Source organism: Rissa tridactyla, chromosome 2 (assembly GCF_028500815.1).
Source record: "Rissa tridactyla isolate bRisTri1 chromosome 2, bRisTri1.patW.cur.20221130, whole genome shotgun sequence".
Lineage (NCBI taxonomy): Eukaryota > Metazoa > Chordata > Aves > Charadriiformes > Laridae > Rissa > Rissa tridactyla.
Window position 1 is genome coordinate 113,404,864 of NC_071467.1, and position 25,952 is coordinate 113,430,815.

General features: G+C 39.7%; 1 protein-coding gene across 1 annotated transcript in view; it reads left to right on the forward strand.

Annotated features, from left to right (window-relative positions):
- Positions 1-25,739, forward strand: part of ITGA9 (integrin subunit alpha 9) — a 233,362-nt gene extending 207,623 nt beyond the window's left edge. Inside the window, exons 27-28 of the mRNA XM_054190890.1 lie at positions 4,984-5,103; positions 20,825-25,739. Coding sequence (XP_054046865.1) covers positions 4,984-5,103; positions 20,825-20,923 — 219 coding nt within the window. The 3' untranslated portion in view covers positions 20,924-25,739. The remainder of the gene's footprint in view (positions 1-4,983; positions 5,104-20,824) is intronic.
- Positions 25,740-25,952: the final 213 nt, after the last annotated feature.

Below are 25,952 nucleotides of genomic sequence, written 5' to 3' on the forward strand. Positions count from 1 at the left end.
AATGATAAACAAATATATTTTGGGGAAAACAACAACAAAAAGAAAAACTTTTAAAAAATTAAGTTTATGGTTGTGAAAACCTACAAGGTGTTTTTGAGAGGCCTTCATATGCATATGTATATGCAGAGAGATTTAAATGCATATTCACCTGTCTGCCTGTGGTGCAGAGGACTCCTGACTTTGGCCTGTTCTCCATACCTGCATTGGAAGGAGCAGCCTGTGCTACGAGACAGTTCTCATGATGTCCCAGCCTTTTTTTAATGTACAAGGGAATACCTCTTCCACTCAGCAACCCATCACCACCCCCTCTTGCCTTTTAGAAACACTCAGCATTTTAAGGTGCCTGTTCTCTCCAGCTTACCTTTGAGATGGGCACATCTTAGCCTGGCTGGAGCCTGATGCGTGCTTCCTCCAGCCGCTTTGCAGCCCCCTTTTCCAGTGGGTTATTTGCTGCCTTGCTGTTTTCACGGTGTTTCGTTTTTAATTTCATTGTTTTACCTTTCCATCTGTTACTGTAACAATTGCTTTATAGATTTTCTTGTCTTTACAGTGCAGTCTGTCAGGTAGAAACACACACGGGTAAAGGAAGAGAACAATACACAATAGCAATAAAATACAGTTAATTTCCCAGGGATAGAGACAAGCAGCTAGCAGGATACCTCAGGTTTGTATTTTTTCAAGAACTTCTAAGGTTTTTCTTAGTATATGTAAATAAATAAATATAGAAAAAAGGATGCATATACACTATAGGAGAATAGTGTCTTTACTCCAAGTCTGCCCAAGTATAATGGCACTTGAATGGACAAGTCATCCAGCAGATCAGCATGGTTTGAAACACCAAAAATATTCTGGATAATAATACAGAAATAATTAATTTTTTTTATAAGCCCATGCCTTCCATGGTGCTGTGGTTCATGATACAAGTGCATAAAATTCATTTAGTGCAGACAGTCAAAAAGAAATGAAAATTTTGCAATTATGTGTTTCCAGATTTTGCTGAAGTATATTTGTCTTTCTGAGTCTCAGTGCAGCAGCTTGTGCCTATTCTGCAAAGGGCTTCAGCACAGTATGAACTGTATGTGCAAAATTCCTACAGTATGAACAGTATGTGCAAAATTCCTACTCAGTTAACTTCTTAACTTCTTGCCTACAGGCTTTACTGAAATAGGGTGTTTTAAAAGCACTAAAAAAAATATAAAATTCTGATTCTTTTCAATTTGTTCACTAAGACTATCAGAATATAGCCTGTGTTTGGCACAGGTAGAAAATGAACTGGTAGATGCCCTTGTCCATGCAGGTTCAACATTTCAGAAATCAGTGGTAGGGTGCAGATCTGTATTATTTTACAGAAGGGCAGTTACATTGTGTAAAACCTGATTGACATGTGAGCTAGGTATAAACAGCGAGCTACGCTGCCTCCCAGACTTCCCCACTTTCAGATCCCGCAAGTACAGTGTGAAATGCAAACGATAAATATGGAACTAAAACTCCTCATACATCATCAAGACAACTGTGTTTTTCACAGCCTTTCCGTGGCCTTTCGTCAGACTCTGAAAACAAGCGTGTAATCTGCTCCGTACTTGATGACCGTTGCATGTGCTTTCTCTGAAGCAGACGGCTGCCGGCCCCCACTGCCCTCTCTGGGATGCTTTCCCATCCCCACCCCCCTTTATCTTCTGCATCAGTCACTCTTATCACTCTTGACTTCTGTATCTGTCGGGGCTGTGGGAAGTGCGCTGGCCTGAGGACTGCCTTGTGCTCCCCAATGTGTTGGCTGCCCAGTAGGGGCTGTGCTGCTGGACCGGACAGGACGAGGAGTTGAAGGTTTGCTCAAGATTGGCCTTCAGGGACGGCGTGATGGCCAGCGGGTCAAGCAGCAGGTGGCAGCTGGCACACTTCTCTTTAGTAATGTCACCCTCTGCCTCCAACCTTCCCACCAGGATGGCTTGCTTCCCTGGCCTCCCTCACTTACTGTACTGGCTTCTTGTTGACACTCCCAATGTGTGATATACGCTGACTGTCTGCTCAGTGTGGTTTGGCTGGGGATTGGCTTGGGGTTTTTGTTGTTGGTTGCTTCTTCACCAGAACTCATTGCAGTGGCTCCGTATTAATGCAGGCAGATTTTGAGGGCTTGAGCAGGATAAGAACATTAACATGCACAACATCCCTGCTCCTCTCCAAACCACAAAGCCATGAACAGGGGGGGTTTATGGTTGTATGTTTGACAGTATGCTTGTATGTATGAACAGAGGAGGTTTAGACTGGATATGAGGAAAAATTTTTACACTGAAAGGGTTATTAAGCATTGGAACAGGCTGCCCAGGGAAGCGGTTGAGTCACCATCCCTGGAGCTATTTAAAAGATGGGTAGACGCAGTGCTTAGAGATACGGTTTAGTGATGGTTTTTGTCAGAGTTAGGTTGATGGTTGGGCTAGATGATCTGAAAGGTCCCTTCCAACCTAGGCAAGTCTATCATTCTATGTTGATTCCAGCCTGCCAGAAAAAAAAACGGTTAGATAAGAAGCTGTTCTCGCTCTCTACCCTTATAGGTCAAGCTGTGACTGCAGAAGTTACAGCCAAGCTATTCTAGCCAGTGTGCTTCAAACCTGAAACGTGGGGCTCTTGCTGTAAAGCTGATGTATGATTTGATCTATGCAGCTATTCCTGGCTCTGTCTTTTGGCAGCATAAAGGACATACATATCTATTGTGCTGGAGGTTGTGTTATGTTAACATTTACTCTCTGAGTAGTGAAGAGAAGGCACCATCTCATTTTGCATCCAGGGACTGCTTGAAAAGGTCTCTTCACTAAAGTTGGCAATACTTAAAATGTTAGGAGGTTTTTTCTTTTAGAGTCAGAAAGGAAAATAACGTTAGTGCCTTATCGTCTAAGAAATAGTCATCTGACTTGTGTGCGCAAGATGTATGCTAACCATAGCCTCTGTGAGAAATGGACTGCCACATCAGATCATCTTTCCAAGCTGGCTCAGAAATACGAGGAAGGCACAAGATTTGTCTTTGATCTCTCTGTCTGGTATTTCCCTTACACTAGTCTTGGCTATGAGGGAAACTGCTGCTTAGGAAACTTTCTCTGTTCAGCAAGATGTCTTAAAAAGTCTGACAAAGGCTTTGTGCTAATGTCTGAAATGCTAAAATTATTCTTTTTTTTGGGGTGAAGAACTGGTCTATGTTCGAGAGCTATTTTGAGCATTGTGATACTAGTTATGGGAATATGTTTGGATAATGCTATCTATGTATAGCTTTGTTCCTGTCCACTTGTTATGTTTTCATGTCTCGTTGTCATCAAATACCTGATAATATCTCATCAATAGGAACAAAAAGTGCATGTAAATCATCTGTGTTCAAATTCCTCCTCCAGAAAAGCTGTGGTCTTAATCAGCATTAACCTGTGAAACTGCGATGAAGGATCTTTGAGTACTTCTTTATGGGAACATGGTGACAAAATATAGCTCTATTCACCTGCTTTCTGTCATCTATGCCTGTAATATGTGTGGGTGTTTGCTGAGGCTGCATATGGTTATTGAAACAGAGAAATGTTCATTAGTGGGATCCTGGGAGTCTGTCCTGTCCCATTTCCCACTCAAAGCAGGTCTGTTGCCTGTACTGGCTCAGTATCCCCATGGCTTTGTCTGAGGCTTGGAAACCTGCAAGGATGGAGAACCCAGAGCCTCTTTGGCCCCTGTTCCAGTGCTGCCATCACCTCGCTGTTGCAGCCTTTTACCTGAATGCCCACCTTCAACATCCATGTGGGTTGTATGCTATTGTGCACCCTTTGCTGTCTCACAAATGACACTGTTCGAACGGTGTCATCAGTCAGTAGAGGTATTTCGTGGGTCTTCCATGAGCCTCTTAAAGATGTGTATTTTGGGGTTGCATAATTGTATCTGACTCTTAACTCCGGGATTTTCACCCACTTTTAACTACCGATTTTTTTTTTGTTTTGTTTCAAAGATTGATTTAACAATTTATATTTATGAAAGGGTTTTGGCATTTTTAAGCAAAGATGATGAAAGTGGTTTGTGAAGGAGGGAGGAAAACTCACTACTTTGCCTTCCGAAACAAAGCCAGACAAAGCAAACGTATTACCTTTAAAAAAATCCCTGCTGTCTCTCTGCATTTGCTGGATATTAAATTGCAATAGTTAACGTAGAAATAGCCCTCTCTGAGGAGAACTGTTTTTGAGTTTTCCACTGAGGAGCTGGTTTTGATTGAAATAAGAGACTGGAAATTTGCAGTGTATACGAGCGGTATAATTTGCTCCCATTTTCTTCTTAAGACAGACAGTTAAGGAAAGCTCTTTGTAGGATGTATTTCCCTGCCATACATGCCATACAAAAAGAGAGACGAGAACAGCAGGGGATTGCTCTCTGCGTTCTCAGAAGAACCCATGACTGCATGTGCCCTTCCCTCTTTCACACAATGTGTCTTGTGAAGCACAGCAGGAACGATTTGTATTCAATGGGGATATATGCAAGTTGTCCCACTTTTTGTGAAAAAAAAGTTCACAAGCTAAGCATACACGAGTGTTTCATGTGAAGCATCGGGGTGTTTGGCAGGGCCAGGAGCATGATGAGTAAGACAAACTATGTGAGATGTCATGGTAATCCCTACCAATCCAAGGGATGGAGTTTTTTCATGCAAACTTTTGTGCACCTTTGGTGGCCCAGCACCAGAACCAGCTCAGTGTCTGGGGTGGAGTGGGGGCTTGGCAGGGTAAGAATTATTTCAGAGTGGAAGCTGATATGCTTTGGATCCAACGCATGGCTACTCAAATTCCACTTGAAAGCTTTAAATCCCTTGCGAAAAATAGATGGAAAGCACGAAATTAAGGACGCATTCCATATTCGTTTGACAGATGAAATATGATCAGTGAGGCCACCATGCAATGTGTTTAATAAGATGAGTACAAGAGAAAACAATACAACTTCCAATCATAAAAAGATCTTTTTCTAATTGCTTTGTAGGTGGTCTTTGAGGCTTTGCACAATCTGGAGCCTCGTGGGTATGTTGTCGGATGGATCATTGCCATCAGTTTGCTGGTGGGAATTCTCATCTTCCTGTTGCTGGCTGTGCTCCTATGGAAGGTAAGCTAACAGATGCAACATAAACACCAAGGCTAGACCCAGGAAAAAAAAAAGCTTAAATTTATCCTTGCATTTAACATCCATTTGCTTTAGGAACTAAATAATTGGCTGGTCCACTACAGAAGCCATCGACCAGCAAAAATATTTCCATATCCAGGCTTTTCTGAGGGACAGGGAGATACTCATGATGTAGAGAAGAAGTGGAAAAGTGGGGTTTTTTTGGGGGGGTCTGGTTATTAAAAGTTGAAAACTCTGATACCATTTCAGGACAAAGGAGGATCCCTCTTAGAAACCTGCTGTTATCTCACATTTAGATACTCGGTACATCTGTGTGGTTTTCTGATGACTGAGGCTCACTGATTTCAACAGGGTTTCCTGAAAATCAGGTCAGCTTTGCTTGACCAGCTAAAAAATTGGGTGAATGCCTAGCAAAAACCAGTCAAGTAGCTACTGTTTTCAAGAGGTAAACGCCTGTGGGAGAGGAGTATCCGGCAATAAATTCTTCAGATCCCTCAAAGATAGAGTTCCAGATGAGTAAAGTGCCTTACCAGAGCAAGAAGCACCAGGACCTGTTAAAAGCCAGCCTTCACGCCATCTCTGATAAGATACAATTCTTGTACCCAGGCCCTATTACATTGTAAAACTGGGCTGATGCTGACACTTAGCAGCAGCCATCTGGTGTGGTAAATATGAAGGGTAAGGGGAGCTTCAAGTGTTTTCATTCCTCAGTTCCCTGTTACCGATCCATAAATTTAAAAGGCCACGGTCAAGGTCAGGGACTGTCTTTGAGAGAAGTAAATCTCAAACGCACACATGGGAACAAGTCCAACCTTATTTTGCTTCCTGTGGCGGAGGTCCAGCAGACCGATTCGCAGTGTTTAGCAGCATGTGCGCTGCAGGCTCTGCTCGCCGGCTGTGCTGGGACTGGAGGTCGCAGCCCCGATGTGCTGCGAAAGGACATATCGCTGCAGGTTCCGAGGCTGTAAAATGGATTTACAAACTTAGGCCAAAAACTGGCCGTGCAATTCTTATAGATTATACCGATGTGTGTAGCTGTGTTCATCTACTTCATAGATTATATAAAATTTATATGGGTTATAGATTTAAAGTATTTTTATAGTCAGTTTTAAAGATTTTTTAAGCATATACTGACCAGGTCAAAATTGGCTGTGTTTTCCGTTTGGAAAACAATATGTTTGACCACAGTCTAGCATGTCTCGTAACTTCTGTTTTTCTGGCGTGAGGGAAATGCTTTTGCTTTCTGTGGCAGAAAGAGTGAAGAGGAAAAAAAAAAAAAAAGTCTGTGCAATTAAGCTGGCAGAGTAACCATGAGAATGGAAAAATGTGAGGTTGGAAGAGGCCCAGGGTTTATGTCCCAATGACACACAGATTTGAAATAGGAGTTACTGCTGCTGATAGTTATATGACTGATTTCATATGGCTTGTTTCCTGAAGGTAAAAAGGCACTAAATGAACTGTTTGAAAATGTGTAAGGTACAAGGAGTAGCACCTTTCTGTGAGTCTCCGTAAGAATCTGACACAAGTTCAATTCTTGGTCTCTACTAGAATTATTACAGCCCTTTGCTTCCTGGCTTAATCTTGAGACTTGAGCTCTTTTAAATTTTATAGGGATCATTCAAGTACACATGAAGAAGCTGCCATTTTGGTGCATGAAAGCCTTGAGGGAAATTCTGAGTGACAGCAGCAAATAATTCAAACTAACACCAGGCTTATATAGCCCTTTCTGCCTGTGGATGTTGAAGTGCTGAGGCAAAGCAAGGTGGGATGCCTTGCCCAGAGTCCTGTGGCAGAGATGGCAGTAAAAGCCAGGCTTTGTCAGCTGCGCTCCAGTGCTTTATCCATGGAGTTGCGTGATTACTCAAGGAACCAATAACTTAAGGTTTTGTTTTCGAGAGAAGTGATTAAAAGTGTGTAGCTGCTAGTATCAGCCAGTATTTTCATTTAAGCCTTAGTTTGGAACATAAATATACATAAGTAATACTTTGCACTCACTAGTTGCTATATTTATTAAAGTTATTGGCAATATTAAAGTTGTCTGAGATAAAACTGACATGGGAAAGTTGCAGTCCTACAGAGGAATCTTAATTGTCTGATTGTAAATATTTGTTAGACAAAATTGGCCAAGTATATCCTACAGCCATTCCTAAATTTTGTGTGTGAAGGAGTCGAAAAAAAAACTATTTTAGAAGTGGTTTAATCTCTTAACTGTGGAATGAAAGAACAGATTTGAATTAGATGGAGTTTTGGGCATCTTAGAACCCCTAGAGAGAACTAGAAATTAACCAACTTTCAGGACTAGAGTATAAACTAAATTATATTTTTATTAAGAAATTAATTAGAGCTAAATTGTGGTCCTGGAAGGCAGCTGTTTACACAAAACAGAGCAGGAGCTGGAGCAAACTCAATATAAGGCAACTAAGCACTGGCAGCAGTGCAGGGCTTGCTGGCAGCGACTGTGTCTCAGCCCGATGCGGAAGGTACGCTCTCACTGTGTACACGACTGCGCCACGAGTGGTGCAACACAACAGAAAAATCCTTGGACACGCCGGTATTTTGTAGATGGAACAAGCAGCTCCTTAAAGGTGCAGGAAAATACTAGAATACATGTAAATATTTCACGTTACACACAGTGCTAGAGTTAATGGTGTTAGCAGGAGTGAGATCTCAGGGATATTGCGGCCCAAAAACCTATTTTGTATCAGAATAAGGTCACTGTGCATACAATAAGATGAGGATGGTAATTCTTTCATTATTTGTAGACCTAAAATTGCACAAGTTGGAGGATCCATGTTAATGGAAGTGCTATTAAATGCCTGGTTGTTTCACTTTAAATAAAAGCTTATTTATTCATATGCAAGACCACAGCCACGTTTATACACACATAAGAAACTTCTTAGCGTGAGTTCGATCAGTTTTAGACTGGCTTTGCTTCTCTGTTTACTTCAGTATTTCACGTAGACACCATGCTTCCTCTGGTTTCAGTGCATACAGTTTCAGAGGGAATGACCAGCTTTTCCCTGACTTCCACGAGATGCCGTGCAGACCGGCAAGAGTCGCCCCACTTTTGCCTGTTTGGTTGGATAGCCCAGTTTTACGCTGCCGCTTGTGGCTGTTCGTATCTTGTTGATCCACTCTGGATGCCTTTCTGCAGGCATCCATGGGGACGTGCTCCCACTCTTGGCGGTTCCTCTGCAGCGCAGCTCGCTCTCCCCACTCACGCCTCGCCTGTGGTCTGCCCTGTGCGAGAGGAGCAGGAGGGGCTCTCGTGCTGTTGCCCACAGCAATACATCTTGCTTTTTACTGCGGAGATTGGCCTGCACCTCTTTGGTGGCCTCCAGATGCTTGTGGAGAGCAGAGCAGTGGAGGAGGTCGCTTTCCTTCAGGCCAACTACCCGCGTGCTAGACGAGCCCGTGGTTTCACAAGCACTGGCAACAATTCAGAAGGGAAAGGCGGTTGCAGATGGATTATTTTGGGGAGTGCTGTCCCACAGATGCTTCCCTCAGCTGTCAGGACTGCAGCCATGCGCAGGGACAAGGTCCCCTCAGCCATAGTGGATTTATGCATGCGGAAACCAGGGGAAAATTGGCATACACCGTGCAAATGAAAAACTGAAGCATGATATATTATAACACAATAAATTATCTATTAATAATAGTAGTGCTTTACAATGCTGTGGACTGAAGTTTCTGTATTTGAACTGGCTTGAGTTGTGGAGTGAATTATTCAATCCATATTATTTTAGATAAAAGTACACGGAAAGAAAAAAAAAAATGGTTTATGCTGAAAGGATAGCAAAGAGGGGATGTGTAAGCAAGTACCAGACTGGACATTTGGGCAGCTGAGTGATCTGTGGAGCCGGTTGTGGAAGTGGTTTGCAAAACAAAGATTTTATATTCATTGCAGTAACATTATTTTGTTTCTTTGTGGCACGTTTAACACAGGAGCTGGACTTTTTATCTAAACTTACTTACGTAGATATTAAGCTTCTTTCTGAACTGAGCCTGTCTATGTGGTATCCAAGCTCTGACTTGTCTAAAATGAGATTTTTAGCACTGTTTTACAGCTCTTGGATTCCAGGGGAAAAGAATTGGTCTCTGGGTGTCCCTTATGTAATAAGATACTCTTCTGCTTCAAACCCTGGATTTTTGATGGGATTGCAGAAAGGAGAAGGACAAGCAGAATAGCACCCACATGTGTTGTTTTTCATTAGCCAGAGGGTTCCCGCTCCTTCAGTATGTGCTATACAGAATGTTTTTGCCTTTGTTTTAAAATGAGAGTTTGAAGACTTTTTTTTTTTTTTTTTTTTTAGTTTTTAGGAAAAGTATTGTGAATATTCTTCTGTCCGCTGAGCTGAGTTAGTGCAGGCTTTCGACTGACTTTTTCCAGTAGGGAGCATGAATCCTACCAAGTGCTGGACTTGCAAAATCATCATTTCAGCAGAGGCTGTATGCGTGGATGCAGCTTTTTGCTAACACTGCTTTAAAGGACAGTCTTTGAAATATAAAGCTTTGTTTATGAAATATGAAGCTCTTTTAAAAAAGCTGGACAAACCCAAGCAGGTTTTTCAAAGGTGCGTTTGGGCTTCTTGCTTGGAGAAGCCTTATGACTTTTTTCTGTGACTGCACAAGTGTTGTTGAAAAAAAATTTGTATTCCCTTACATGCAGTAGTTGCTATTGCCTCACATATTGTTTCAGCATTCAGAAAATATCTGAAGCTAACCAAGGCAAAAGCTAACTTGAAATTCACCTATGTAGCAAAAACTACTGTTTTCCCATTTTTGGAAGGAGACACTTTCCCTTACTTAGGGCCTCAAACATTAAGTCTTTTTACAATGGGCCAAAACATACAGCTAACGATTTTCCAGCAGAGGCGGGGGGAAAAAAAAAAAAACCAACAAAAAAACCCTCTGCACTTATTCTTTGCCAGTGGTTGCTCTGTATCCTGTGTTACAAGCCCAAAAACATTTTCTCTCGCTTTTATCTACAGCTCAGGTGGCAGAGGCTAACCACCATTTCCTGGCCAGTCCTTGTACTGACCCCCTTTCCTGGTGGCCAGCTTTTGGAGTAGTAGCTCTGCAATGAAATAAAACTGCTTTTTTCTTCCCCTCCCTCCCCCCCTTCCTCAGAGGTACGTAGGCACATACAGTTATGGCACAAAACCTCAGTGTAGGGGAGAAGTCTGGCTTCTCTCTCTCTCTCTCTCTCTCTAATCTATATATATCTATAATCTATTTATATATACATAATCTTTCCAGGAAGAACACTTTTCAATTAAAAAAGTCTCCCAGGTGGGTGTAACCCACCCATTATCACAGCTGTATAACTTCAAATGTTGGGTTTAGGGGTGGGAACAGAGAAACATGTTGAAACTGAGGGGTGTTTCATTTCAGAGTTCACATGCTGCTTCTTTCTGTACATATAATTCCAAGAAATAAACTGTTATTTACTACGGTGATGCTTTAAAATTAAGAATTGTAATTGATGTTCAGATAAGCAGGGCAGTTGGCTCAACTTGCTGTGAGAGCACTTACTAGGGGCTAGTGATGGGAAGGGTGGGTTTCACAGATCGAAAGGTCTTCCTTGTGGACATGATGCATCAGCTGCCTCTGAATTTTAAAGGGAAGGTCTATACTTCTCCTTTTTCTTTCTTTTTATTTTTTTTTATTCTTCTCCACCATTTCTCCTCAGTTTAAAACTGTATCAACACTAGTTTCTCACGCTTTCTTCCAAGTTCCTGCCTAACTTAGTCCTCTCATTTTTCAGCTTGTCTCACTTATAAAAATATGATCCCTGCCTGCAGGAACTACATAGCCCCTACCTGTCCTGTCTGTCCATCAAAACCACAACTTCATTTGTGTTCTCTGAAATTCTCCTTTCTGTAGTCCTCAAATCATTGCATTCTGTAGAGTTTTTCTGATAAGCTTTTCATTTTGTTACTTTCGTTACCCATTTATCTAATTGCTTCAAGTAGCTTGTTAACTTGCTGTCTCATATATAGGTTTCTCAAGGATACTACTTTTTTTTGACACAGATTCTAGCCTCAGTAGGCCTAGAATTGGGCTTTTTCTGTACTACCCTGTTATAATTAATAAATATGCAGTCAGGTGATAATTAGCTTCTATGATTCAAAACCAAACTTGTATTATCTCCCATACATGGATGGATCTTCATTATGTATAGCAGCTAGGAAATCTTGAGGGAATGGGGGCAGTGAAAATGCTTGGTTGTCTGTATAAATAATGATGTTTTCACTGGACAGAAGTTAGGTGGATCATTTGAAGTCTGCTTATGTTCTTAAAGAACAGACAAAACTGTGTTTTGCTATGTTTCCTTTTCTTGGACCAAAGTGAGAATCACAAAATGTTTGTAGACCCTTGGCTTCCCAAGACCAGAAGGGTTTGTATTCTGGCAACAGTGGCTCAAATGTTGGGTTTTCTACAGTAGATTATTTGGGTGATTTGCTGTTCTTTTTGAATTCTCACTAGATGTTAGAGAAGATTGTGTTTGGACGTCTTTTACTTGTTCTTACACAAGTAAATAGTTAATGCTGCTCTTGTAGCCAAAACACTGCCTTCCCCAGTGAGTTCTCTGGCTGCCGTGTAATATCTGTTCACCACCCTCAAGACCAAGGTTGGCAACATTTCAGTGGTGGTGTGAGTCCAGTACTTGTGAAATGCTTTTGTTATCTTTCTGGATAAAATGAGCTACGTAAATGTACAGTAAAAATGTTGTGGCTGAGCATTCTGTCTGTTCTCAGTGTCCTCCAAATGGGAGCTGTGCATGCCAGGGCACTTTGAGAACATCACAGCCATTGTAGCTATGTTGCTCTCATCCTGGCACTGTGCAAACAAATTGAATCCACTGGCAAGAGAGAGGTCAGGTTGTGGTTCAGAACATCTTTCTGAAAAGAAGAAAGATAACCACCATTTTGAGGAGCCCAAACCAGAAAAAGAATATGTGTGTAGACTGAAAAATTGCAAATAAGTACCTAAGGTTCCAAGGTTCCCCACTGCTGGAACACAACATGTGTATTTATTGGAAGTCGATAGCATCCCTCAGACCCAAATGCCAAGAACAGAGAAAATGTGACTTGCATAGTCTGAATTCTGTCTTTAAGCTTGGTGTCACAGTGGGAAGTGCTGTGTTATGACTTACCAGCCATAGCCATTTCCTCCTGGTTTGGCTAAACCCATGAAAGTAATTTATTCTGATAATTATGAACATAGTACAACTTTCATTCAAATATTTTTGGCAGGTCAAATGTATCAAAATACAATTGTAAAGCTACTTTTTATTGATTCCAGAAATAGTATTTAATGTTTACTCTCTGGTTTTCAAACAAAGCCAGAAATACTTCAGTAGTTTTTCTTTTTTTTTCTTTGAAGAGGAAATGGAAAATATGGATTGACATGTGTCTTAAATTAATTGCACTTACAGGAATGATATATCTAATTACTGTCCTATTCCCTGCTGAGATGTAAGATATCAGTATCTAGTAATTTGTCCAGACATATCTGCAGTAGACATTGTGTTCTTTCTAATTTTTGAGACTGATAATCAGAGATGAACTTTGGATGATGGTTGTGTTAATTCTATGACTTTCTAAAGAATAAACTACTTAGTAAATTTTTGCAATAGGAAAAAATATTTAAACTATTTGGAAGTGTGTATAAGCTTTAAGGTTGGCTAATTCGCTTTTTGATTACACTTACAAGTACGCTGGTAACATCTGTAGTGCAAGTTACTGTACACAGTTACCATCCTGCAAGAAGTTCAGGCTTTCATTAAACTCAAGTTAGCAGAACTCAGCACTGAAAGATCTTCAAAGTCCAGTCATTGAATTTTTCTTCATTTCTAAAGTACAGTAATTACTAAGTCCTTAATAAAATATGTTATGTATGCACAAATTAATCAGATTCTAGATGAATGAATCTTGTTTGAGGCACACTAGATCTTACCTATGTGGTAAAGATATTCCAAGGGTACACACCAGAACCACCAGCTTTATTCACCTCATTAGCAAGTAGGTCCATTGAGCCAACTGAACAACTCCTGGGAGAATAGTTACATGAGAAGTGGTTAGAGGAACAAATTATTGATGACTGGCCTTCATATTTAGCATGAGGTGACACTCTAGCATCAGTGACAATAGCAAGGCGTATTGTATCAAAAAAAAAAAGTACTAAATTAGATTGTCTGTGTTCATGTCCATCTCTGTGTGCAGTTATCTCTTTCGCAGACCTAAATGTCTCTTTTGCATACATGCTGCTCGTCTGAATTTGTATATCTACTCTTTGAGGTGCTTAGCCTTAGTAACTGTTTTTGAAAATTTGGCCTTTGACACAGACATAAAGCATTGTGTTAAATTAATATTTTAATAGTTTATTTAATGACTGCTTGAGCTAAGTTTATGAACTGACTGACTGTTCTTAGCAAAAAAAGAAAAAAAGCAGCACTTAGTTTTTCTTATTATTTCAATATTACAAAATAACTGCCTAATAAAATGTACGTGTAAAAACTATGCTTGTTGTACTACTACAGCATGTAAAATAAATTTCCTTCTGAAATCCTATGGAGGACTACAGATCTTCCTTCACCCTAGGTACCAACAACGCTAATACATTAAGTCAGTTAGCCAGGCTATATGAAAGTAACTCAAAAGTTACGTGACATTCTGTGTGCATTGCTAGTTCTTTTCTGCCATAGCGATGTCTATCTGTTGCAATACATTGGGATCAGATAGATTGAGATGCTAGGTATTAAGTTCTTCATTGTAACTAAACAAAGCGTTTGTAGAGGAGAACTTACCTTTGAGCAAGGTGCTGAACTTCTCTTTGCCTTCGTTCCCCAGCTGCATATAGCATTGTATATATATCACAAGTATATATTGTATGTATACATACACACACACACACCAGCCACTTCTAGAGTGATGATGTTTGAAGCATATGTATTTATTTTCTTGTATATGTTTCATTGAGCAAATGAGGACCCACATTACAGGAAAGTTAAGGAATTTGCTTCTCAAAAGCTCAATGGAAGACTGAATAATCAAAGCCAGGTCACTGGAGTCCTCGTGAGCTTACCTTAGCCATACTATCATCCTTCCTCCTAAATACGCAGTTTCTCCTTTAACTACAGGCAGGGCACGTGGCTGCTTTCCAAACATGCCTTTTCCTCACAGGGGGACCCAGCTGGTGGCAGTTTGCCAGTCCTCTACAGAAAAGCTGATACACAATATCTGTTCATGACCCCTCTGTACTGTGGCAAGGGTCCTTTAATTGGGAGGAAGGAAACGGTGCATCCTCTTGAAGCTGGTGGCTTGCCAGAATTATCCAGTGCCATGCAAACCCAAGTGCAAAGTACTTTTTCCTGCCTCCTTGGCAGTAGTAAAGCGAGATGCACTTAATAACCGGTGATTGATCTCTGCATGGGAAAACACTCTATGCTTCAAGTCTCGGCAGCACTACTTTGCAGAGATTGGGGGTGTTGCTGCTCTGCTGACTGGGGCATCTTCCTTGGGGTGAGGTTCCTGGCCCTGCTTTGCTGCATATTTTTCTAGCTGTGGTACTGTTCATGAGATGGGGAGAAGTGCCCAAGAGGCATACACCCAAAAAAGGTGAGGAGAAGAGTAAGTTAATTCTTTCTGAAGGGTCATGAGGTGAATGGCTTGGAACCTCTGCCTAGATTAAAGAGATGTAGCAATAAGAGATTCATGGTGTAAGTCTAGACTGTTCGTCAGGTGTGGCTGGATAGTGCTTACAGTAGATGAAGAAACTGTATAATAGAGGAAAGACAACTTGTGATTTAGACACCAAGGCTGAAGTATCTTGTCAAAGCCGTGTTCAATGGGAGATTTCTTCAGTGGTTCTTAAATTTCGTTTTATTTCTTAGTTACACCTGTGTCAGTACTTACTTCACTCTCCTTTCTTTTTACCTGTTGGTTTTTACTGTGGTCAGTAACCTCCATTAGAAGACATTTGTCAGCACAGCCATATGGATAAAAATCAATACTTTTTGTTTGCAACTTAGTACCTCAGTATGCACTAGAGAAACTTAATTAAAAATTGTATAACAAGTGGCAAAAGTCTCTGATATAGTTTTGGATTCTGTTTGAACATTGCTGTTGACAAACCTCTATTCCTAGCTCAGTTATAGTCTCGAAACACTATTGTAAATCAAGACATAATGGCACTTTTTTACAGCAGTGTGTAACTGTGTTCTGAACAATTTTTTCTTTTTTCTTTATGGCTGATGTGAATGGGAAAAGGGGGTTTTAAAAAAATATACAAAACATAAGCATTCTTCTACAGTCCACATTTCAAACTAATTCTCTTTTTATTTGATTGGGAGAACAAGCTTCGCTGGGCATGACAAAAATGCTTTAGACATTTACCCAACAGTGAATGTAACAAAGGCAGTGATATTGCTTGCCCTCTGATTAGCTTTGCTTTTTCCCAACTGTGGATTAAATTTTACTTTGTAGTATCGTCACTCTTCAAACATACTGATAATTGGCACCCTAGAGAGATAGCCACAGGATAGTGTTGCAGGAAATGTTGGCTAGATGTTTATACTTTTGGAGTTTAGAAAAATATAAAATCCAGTAATTCAGTGATCAGCCTTTGAATGTGAAGAAAACAGCATCAGAAAAAGAGACAATAATTTATTGTGTGATGTTATTTCAACACTTTGAAATCACTTTGAAGTTTTCAGTTTGTGTGAGTGCTTGAAGAATGCAATTTTATGCCAGTGTTGTCAGATGTGTCTTATCTGTGATTTTTAAGGGCTTTAAACTCGGCATGACAGGTAAAGCAAGTTGTGTGTGCCAGTGACAGAGACTTGAAATACTCGAGATTGAATAGAGGACTTGACAGTGCTGTCACATGGCAAGAAATAACTTCACAATAACAAGTGTAATTCCCCAGCCTACAAGTAACACTAGTAGGATTTTCTGTTGCTTTATTGTTTGTTTTTGCCAAGAGCATGCTTTCTGCTTAATGTGTACTGTAGATGGCAGTAAGGTTATGCTAGAAAAGGGTACATGGGCTGGAGTAACTAAATTAAACAAAGTGTGTAAAACCTATGGATGGTTTCAGGTTTTGAATCTAAGCCACCTCTTTGTAGCAGCTCTAATACTTACTACTTGAAGTATCTCCAGAAAGGACTGGTTATTGTTTGTCACTTTTGGTAAAGACCAGGCCAGCTTTTTCTTTCCATTTGTTTGGTTCTGCCTGAATTTGTTTGGATTTGTTTAAAAGCAAGCAGACATCTTTGCAGTTTATCAGGGCAGATGTGAAACATGACAGTTCGTGCGTTCACAGACAGTTAAGATGATTTCTCCTTTTCCTGGCGTGGGGTGTGAATCCATTGTGAGTGACACTGATAGCTCCAGGATTTGGGGACTATCCCTATATTCCTATAGTCTTCAATGGCCCTCTTTCTCCTCTGTGCTTGCACACAGAAGAAACAAATTAGGACATGGTGTCCTTGGCGTAGCAGTTCCCGTCTGGTGAGGTCTGCCAGTGTTAAGAGTAAGGCATGGCACATGCTGAGCAGTGTCCCACTCCTGAGACCTTTCTTTCAGCCACACTGACCCGAAAGGCCCGTAATTCAAGAGGGCTTCCTCAGCCTTTCCAAATAATTTTCACCCAACTCTGAAATGGTAAGTGTAGTTTGCTTTTCTTATTTCCTGCATTGTCTTTGGTAGCCAATGCCTCTTCTTCCATTATCACCCTTCAGCTTCCCACGGTACTCTCTCCTTTCCTCCTGTAAATATGTTCTCCTGTTGCTTTTCCTCTCATGAGTGCCTTCCCCAGTCAGAGGTTTAATGATCAAAATATTGTCCTCGGGCCTTTCCTAGGATGTGGTGGAGTGAACTCACAGATTGCGTGATGGGGTCATGGCTCTGGATTTGGCTATTCCTTTGGCTTATACATACCTGTGTGTGTATGTGTACATGCACACGTGCACATCCATGTATGTCTGCATATACGGAAAGCAGAGTTTGGGAGAATTGAACAATATTAGAGACCCGTTCCCCATGAAACATGGGTTGGAGACCGTTGGCCCACTGTGAAAACCCATTCCACAAATGAGATCACAGGAATACTCCTGTTAAACCTGAGGATCTCTCCTTCTCTCCCTGCTTGAAGTCAAGGATTGAGTCCCAGCAGTGCTGTACTCGCTGGGTTTTCTGAGCTCCCTTAAATTCCCTTGCATTAGTCACATAAAAGAGATCTTCTGGTGTCACTTCTGCCCCAGTGACAGAAGAGCCAGTATATGCTCAGCCCCATGTTGCATCAATTCTCTTGCTTTGGTCCAACTGTCCTCCTCCTTATTACCCCTTTATCTCCTCACTGTATATTAAATTCACTTGTTCTCTCCAGCTTGCCACAGGCACTTATCAGCCTCACCATATGGGTTAATATTGCTGTCATTTTTAATGAAATCAGTTTATTGTAAGTTTATTGTAAGGAGATGGTTGTGTGGTCTCTTGTGAGACAATGACTATGTTTTGATTTCTTCAAAGGCCATTAAAAAAAACCCCTTTCTGATAATGATGGGGACTCTGCCACATTAAGTGGAAATATGTGGTGTTAACACTAATGAACAGTCCCATAACAAAACACATCCTTGCCTTCAAGGGATGGGAAATATATTTTTATTTTTAAAAATGTTTTTAAAAAAATAAAAGCCTTAAGGTCCAGTTTCTCTTTTTGCTTGCACTTAAATTCCTCTATATAATGTTAGATTATCTACATAATTTACAGCAAGTAAACATGATATAGCTTCATAGTAGAATCACCTCTAGATGTAGGATTTCATACTTCATTAATATTTATTACGGTCTTCAGCTCACTTTTTTGCCCTACTGGAAAGTTATACAAAAGCATTCTGTATCCAGTAACAAAACAGTAAAATACCAAAACTATCATAACCAACTTTTAAAGATAATTCCTGAAGCAGATGTTCACAAACACACAATTTTTATTAAAATAACAGTGGGAAGGAGTTTGCTTTTGTTTGTTTGGCCCTCGAGGAAATTAAAAAGGCTTTCTATAATTTTGATTATAACTTCAAGAGAGGATTTTATTGTACCAAGGATGTGGTTGCATGAAGGATGGAAACCTTAAGGGTTTAAAACCTATTTTTAAGAGCTAAAAATTGAACTTCTCTTGTTAATCCTAGGAAACAAAGTCCTGTGGCAATATTCTTTTCTAATGTGCAGAACATGTAGGTCTGTTATAAAAACTGATAGTATAAAAATGGCACGCATTTCTTCAAAATATCTGCTCCCTGAGCATATGTAAGGAGTATCTGCAGATTCCTGTCACAAAAATAAGTACCTACGATTGATCCTACTGGGGCAGAACAACGGAGGAGTAGTAGGTTCTTAAACTTTTTTTTTTTCATTATCAATAAAATAATTCACCTCCGTTTTAGGGAAACTTTTGTTATGGGCTTCAAGTCTCCATAGAGCCGAAGTATGTTGACATCAATGGTGAAATTTCACTGGTATTTTATGATGGTGCTACCTTGAGGATGTCTTCTCAAAATACATCCTTTGCACTGATATAGCTTGTAGGTACGAGTACAAAAAATACTAGTAATGGTATTTTTCTGCTAAAGAAAGAACTTAATCTGACTTAGAGCAAGTTTGAAGAATAGGGAAATAGAGAAACTTTTATGTAATTCTCTCTTTCTGAATCCTTGTGTACGCTCTTCTCAAAGATGCTAAGAGGCGAGAGAGACACGGCCCTCCAAAATTCAACAGTGTCCCTTTTGTGAGGTGGTTTTTCAGAACAGAACCACCATTATCCTGCATTTGCGTGTATTGAGCAGCAGATAAAGCTTTGCTTATAGTAGATGGGAAAGAGACTTTGTCTGTAGTCCATGTACAAGACTATGAACAGATGACTTTTAAGGTCTACTTCCAGTTATTCGTGGGGGCCTCCAGGAGGTCGTGGGACCTCTGTAAAATTGAGATCATAGGCATTTATGTGTATGTCTAACTATTGTGTATTTATAAAGTGTTTGTAGATGTGCGTGTCATGTGCATCTATGCACCCAGCAGGGTACACCTATTTCTAGATTAATAGCATGCCCCAGGGCTGTGGTCCACAGTTATCCAAAAATGAGCCCATGCTGAAGCTTCTGTGTCCTTTGTACAGAAGCGAAGAGGTGCAGGTAAGGAGTGGTGAGAGCATGGTTTGTGTCCGGTCTTGTGTTGCCGTGAATTCAGGATGGAGTTGGGGGTTCTGGCAGGGACTGGGCTTTGGGAAGCTCTGCTGGAGAAGCACCCTCAGCAGTTTGAACAAGCTGCCTTCCAGACTCCTGTGAGTTGAAATATACTTGAAGAAAATTAAAGTTGCTCAGGAAGTGAAATTAAAAAGCCCAATTTAACAGCAACTTAATACTGACAAAACAGCACAAAATATTCCTACGTATGGCCAATTTGGGAATAAAGGATTGCAATAACTGTTTGATAAAGGAAGACTAAAGCATCATGTTTTACCCAGCAGGAGTAAGAAAACAGGTTTAGAGTGGTAGGAATTACATAAATGTTTAATTATTATGAACAAAATATTGATTCAATGGTCTCAATAGTGCACTGCTAAGTTTGAGGAGTTATTTTTGAATGCTTACCAAAGTCTGTTATTAAAATAATTTTTGTTTATTTGAAAGACTTAAAAAGCCAGGGATATGAGAGGATTTTATCCAAACTGAAAGGAAAACCACTTGCATTTCTTTAAGGAAGTACAAGGGTTTAGGAAACAAGAAGATATGCAAAAGTGATTATCATCCCTGCAGCATCTTGGAAGCTTGTGGAGGAGTTATTGTTGATGCTCAGTGTTTTGTAGGATCAGGCTTGGTTTTTGCCTTCTGAGCTGCAGATTACACAACTGGTAGCAATGGGACAAGGGAAATCATTTAGCAAAAAGAAGAGTCCGTAGCTATCAGTTTCTTCCAAAGAAGCATCTTAACGTAAATGATCCTTAAATAGAAAATTTGAGACCTGAACTTAGAGCGATTACTGTCAGGAAGAGGAGGACCTGTGGTAGCACAGCAGTGGGCTGATACTTTTGGAGACAGGTATGCTGAAATGGCAGCAGAGCTCTTCAGAATGGTGGTGGAGCACCTGCGATAGACAATAGACCATGCTGGCTTTTCTGGAAGCGGATTTCTTATGAAAAAGGCTGATAGTTGGAATTTGGATGCTGGGAGGTGGCCGTACTACACCTCTGTTGTTCTGTGCAGTTGTGGACACTGAGAGTGCAGTTTGTAAAACTCTGGCAGCATTTACTCAGGACTCAAGTGCTAGCCTGGCTTTAGGTTCAGATCCAAATTTTGCTTTAGTCTTTATTTGAAACCAATAAACCTGTATCTGACTCTTCTGGTCTATGTTTATTAGAAATACTCTATTTGCATTTTTTTAAAAATCATGTTTCATATAAGAGGACTCTTCTCTCAGAGTAATTAATCTATAAGGAGCAAAGTACTTGTGAAGATTTGGGACCCAGTTTGATCTCATTTATATTGATGTAAACAAAGAGCTATGATTCCAGACTGGCACTAGGAGAAAGAAATTGGATCTCAACAGCTGTCCTGGTTTTTTTCTGCACGCTGTTTTCTGACAAAGTAAGCTTCAATTTAATGATACCGTTACTTACCACTCTCATGTCTTCTTGATTGCAGATGGGCTTCTTTCGCCGGAGGTACAAAGAAATTATTGAGGCTGAAAAGAGCAGAAAGGAGAATGAAGATAGTTGGGACTGGGTCCAGAAAAATCAGTGAACTGCCTGCGAAAACTAAAGCCCAGTCATGTGACACGCGCTTGCTAGCCTATAGGTCCTGCTCTCGTATCTTCCATATGTGGAAGAAGGAATCTTCTCCAGATTTTTCGGAGACCCCATTGATGCTGTGTCTTTATCACTCCAACAAGCTAGGGAACATATCCTGAGGCAACCACTGCAGCCATGTCAGGTGACTGGAGCGATTTACACTTCATTTAAGAGCTGAACTTTGAACTTTGGTAACTAAGCTGCAGTGCAGAGCAATATTTATGAATCCAACTATGTGGTATACCCTCAGGGGAAGACTGTTACCTAAAAATATTTTTTATAAATATAAGCTTTTTATATTGATTATGTCTTTATATTTGTATCAATGTTTTATAGTTTTTATTGAATAGCTATATAGTTCACTCAAGCACTGATATCTGGCTAAATCCTTGGAAATACATATATGTATATATAAATCCTATTCTACTTTTAAACTTCAATGCAAGAGAGAAAAGACAGATTTGCAGATAAAAGTAGCTGAAATCCTCATATGCTTAATTCACAAGCCATGGTAATATTGTATATAGACCATTTAATGGCAATAAGCCAAAGTCTTTTCACTATCTCTTTTTTTGTGTTGAATGTGGTGTTTGATTTATAAACTAAAGAACTGAAAGTATTATACAGATGTGATGTTCTGTATCTGAGTCTGTCCTTTACTGGCCTGAATAGGAGAGGATGAAAATGTTTCCTCGGTGACATGTAGCTAAACTTATAGCTTGCTTTGGCTCACTGAAGAAAGCATCACAATGTTTTCCATGGGAAGTTTTCTCTTGCAGTCTCTAGTACTTTGATAATGGTCTAGGACTGTACAATTGAGATACCAGAAGGATATAATCGGGCCAACCACTATGGCATTGACAAATTCCTTGGAATGAAACAAAAAAAAAAAAAAAAGAAATGGAGCCATATTAATGTTAAGGAGGACGGTTTTTAAGCTACTGTTAATGATTGTGATCTGTTGCTGTCAAAGCAAGCGATAAATTGCTACAAGCTATGAGCATACGCCTGCCTTGTGAGTTTTATACATGAGTCATGAGTTTGTTTATATGATAATTTTAAGAGAGGTAAGTAGATGCAAGGGTTAAAAAGTTTGGATCTTTGGATCTTGAGATTCCCTATCTGGGTGTTCCAAGTATTGAATGTCATCCTTCCTCAAGCATTAAGAAGGAAGTTTAGCCAAGGTACAGACGTTACTGATTGCCGCTTTGTTTGCTGGTAATTCCTTAGCAAATAATTTGTTGAATTAGGAGGAACTTAGTTGTAATTAATTCAACCATGTTTCTTCAAAAAGCTCTTGGATTTCTGAACAGGAATGGTGGAACTCTGTAAGACTTGGTTTTGGATTCTACTTGTACTTTGCACCTTGTGTAAATAAGACATAAATGTCATGTTGGTATAAAATCCATGTAAGGGAAAGAAGGGTTGAGCTCTGTGGTAGAAGGTGAAGGAGAAACAGGAATGAATGGTTGCAGTGTGTCTCCTTCTATAACGGTAAGGTAAAAGAACTGCTGGAAGTTTGGAAACTTGAATGCAGAGAACATGCAAGGAATCTGCTTGAGAACAGGTCTTATTCTTGCTCTTCCTTGCCAAATTCCTTATAGCTTCAAATTTTGAACAAGTAACCATGTCCATATTCCTGTTTGCCTTTTTCCCCCACTGGCATTAAGTGCCTGCTATTACTGCAGTACTGATCAATATTTATTAACTTAACTATCTACACCCATTAGGCAGAAGATGGTTTTTAAGTGAATTAAGTGCATTAATTCAACGTTTGACAAGAAAAGCTATTAGTCTATTCACTTATCCTTCTTAAAACCATCATTGATGATTTGACAGATTTCATGTAAAAAATGATCATTTAAGCTAGAATCTGACAAAAACTGCTGAGGTGAAATCCTGTTATAACCATTTGTAGTGGACTGCAGATTTTTCATCAGAGTGCAAAACCAAAAAGGCTGATGGCCTTTGACTGCACTGTTGTGTTAGAGGCTATTGAATTCCTCACAGTATGATATTTCTGACATCAGTTAGTTTTGCTAGTATTTAAGCCTAATGTATGTATTTTTTCTGTTATTGAAAAATACCTGACAGATAGAAGTTGGACATAAGATTGATTCAGAACTATGAATTGAATAAGAAATTGCATAAAATGCTTGCTGGAAAAAAAAAAAGTAGTTCATTTATTTAGCTGTAAGAATTTTCAGTGTGTGCCTTCTCTAAAACTGACCCCTCAAAAAAATTATTAAAAAGTAGATTTGCTGAAAAAATAATTCAGGGGACCAGTGAAACTGTTTGTAAATGTAAATGAATTTGAAAGTTTCCATCCCCAAAAAAAGGAAGAAATTCCCTTTGAAAAGTCCTCATTTCCACTTTTTAAACAAAAATTTACTTTCAGATCCACCAAAAAGGCTTCATTACAATATTTTGAAAATAAAAATTCGTTATTCCTTTGAAACATCTTTTTAAAGTATATGAAGAAGAGAGTTAAAAAAGGTAAATACCCATTTAGCATTTCATATTGTGTTGGCCAATTTATTTTTTTTTTTTGGCTCAAGGCAAAAATGTTTTTCTTATTTGGTTAAAGTAATAAAACAAATAAAATAAATCACATGTGATTGAGCCCACACTGGACTTTTTTGATCTTTGACTTGAATTGTCTGCTATTGATCCAACACAAGTCATCAGTCAGTGAAAATCTAGTTATTGGCCAGATTAGTGACACATTCTTGAAATAATCCATAAATTCTTACTATCATCACTGTTAGGTACTCAGTAGTTCTGTTATCACATGATTTTGTATATGTATACGCTTCATAATTTTTTTCTTTCTTTTTTTCTTTTTTTTTTTTTTTGGTCGAATTCCATTGTGGCTCTTTCCTGATTCCAGTTAGGGTAGTCAGATAGTCAGATTTGACAATGAAACATAACAGTACTTAGTATTAAAATCCTGTAGATGCACCTTTCCACTCCTTAAAAAGCAACCAAACAAAAAAACCCTCACTAATACCGGCTGGTTGCAATCAGTTTCTAACCCAAAAATCTTACGAAATCATAATATACTTCAAGAATGTGTAGAAAATAGCTGTGCTATAGATCTGCTGGTTTGGGGTTTTTTTAAATTAAGAAATTGTAATAAATGTAATCATGTCAAAATCTAGAGATGTAGTTTGGAAATGGCTTTTAGGGCTCTGGAAGTTCCCATCTGTCAGCTGCGTGCTAGTTCCTTTGTGCCCTATCACTTGAGCAGCAGAGCTGGGGGGAAGTCACTGTACCTGTTCTCTCCAGTTAATCTATTTCGGGACAAAGTCATCAATTGTCTTGAACAACTTGGTTGAAAGTTTTGCTGAATTGGCTTTGTATTTTTTATTTTTTTTTTTCCAGCAGGCTCACTTTGCCCTGGCTCTAAGCTACACAGGTGGAAGCTTAGAGACGTGAGGCAGTAGTGTTTTCAAATGCATTATCTGGCGTGTGAGAGATCTTTTGTTTAAGCCCTGAAGCTTACAATGTGCAGGGTGTCTTCTTAAGGATAGTACCTTTGAAGTTGCTTTTAGGGTAGGAAGAAAACAATCTCAGAAAAACATGATCAGGAAGAAAAGGGGAAAAAAAAATAAGGAAAAATTCCCTTGGTGCAGAGCCCATGCTGTTGCAACCCCTTTTATTTCCATCTTGAATTCAAGAGGATCACAGTCCTTTCAGAGTTTTGGTGGCCCGCAGCACAGGGATGAATTTCATTTCGCAAGAGCTGAAAGCATTTGCGACCTTTCACAGCCTATTTTGTGGCCATTTCTTTTGAAAACCAAGGGTCTGCGCTTGGAGGTGACTTTCCATCAGTTCACCCCAAGCAAGAGCAGGGTTAGTGCGCTCTGAGGCTGTCGCTAATATGCTCTAGTACTTGGCCACAGTATCTAACAGAAATAATAGCTACGTATATCTGAAGAAACCTAGTTTTTAATTTGCTCAATTACAACAAGGAAGTCAGCAAACTGTGGAAAATACTGAAGCTGCCTCTGAATTGAAGTCACCTCACAAATCACTTGGATTATCTGAGAGAGAAATTGGGCATGATGCGAACCCCAAGCCTGTAAACCACTTTACGCAACCCTTTCGTCTCAAAGTGGCAGAGGCTTTTGCAATGCCAACCATACCAGTGAGGACAACCCTCCCTGCTGTGACACTTGAATGGGAAGGACCCTACGTACGAGTCAGTGATGTGCAGGTAACTCAGCTTGCTGAAGGCAGCAGTTGCACAAAGGTGGTGTTTGGCAATATTTAGTATCGACTTTTTTGAATGTCTTCTGTTTATGGGCACATTTTGGAGTCTTGCACAAGTTTCAAGCATAGTATCCATGGGGCGTGGGAATAGATAATGTTGCTTTCGCTAAAGGATTAAGGGAGTCATGGAACTAATTTCTACCTTTGTCCAAGTTCATCCCCTCGCTGGGGTTTCTTGGATATAAATGAAAGTAGGATTTGGTTCATTTAGTGTGCATTGATTAAACTGGCATGAAGACTATAATTGCTTTTGGAGCATGGTTTGCATATGCAGTAGGGTACCCACACCGTTGTCACTCCTTTTTCTTAGAATGTCACTCCTGATGTATTGTAAAATTGTATGTTTCTTTTTGTGAACTTGTGGTTGGAAGAATGTGTTCACTCTTATTGATGTCACCTGTATTTAGAAGCTCGTGTTCACCTGTATTCTAATTCACTTGCACTGTTTTGGAAATGTCAGGTTTACAAAAATACAACTTTTTGGAATAAAAAGTGGCTGCAAAATTATCCTAATAATATCCTTTTTTTTTTTCACTTATTGTCCTTATCCAGCTGAAGTATTTTTCCATTAACTAGGTGAGACGTTTTCTCAAGTATGTGTGAATTAAATGGTGTGTGCCTGTTGTTTATCTGCGTGTGGATGGACATCTTAGTAATTCTATGACTTGCATAAAGTCAAGGTATGTGGAGACTAAAGTTATAACTAG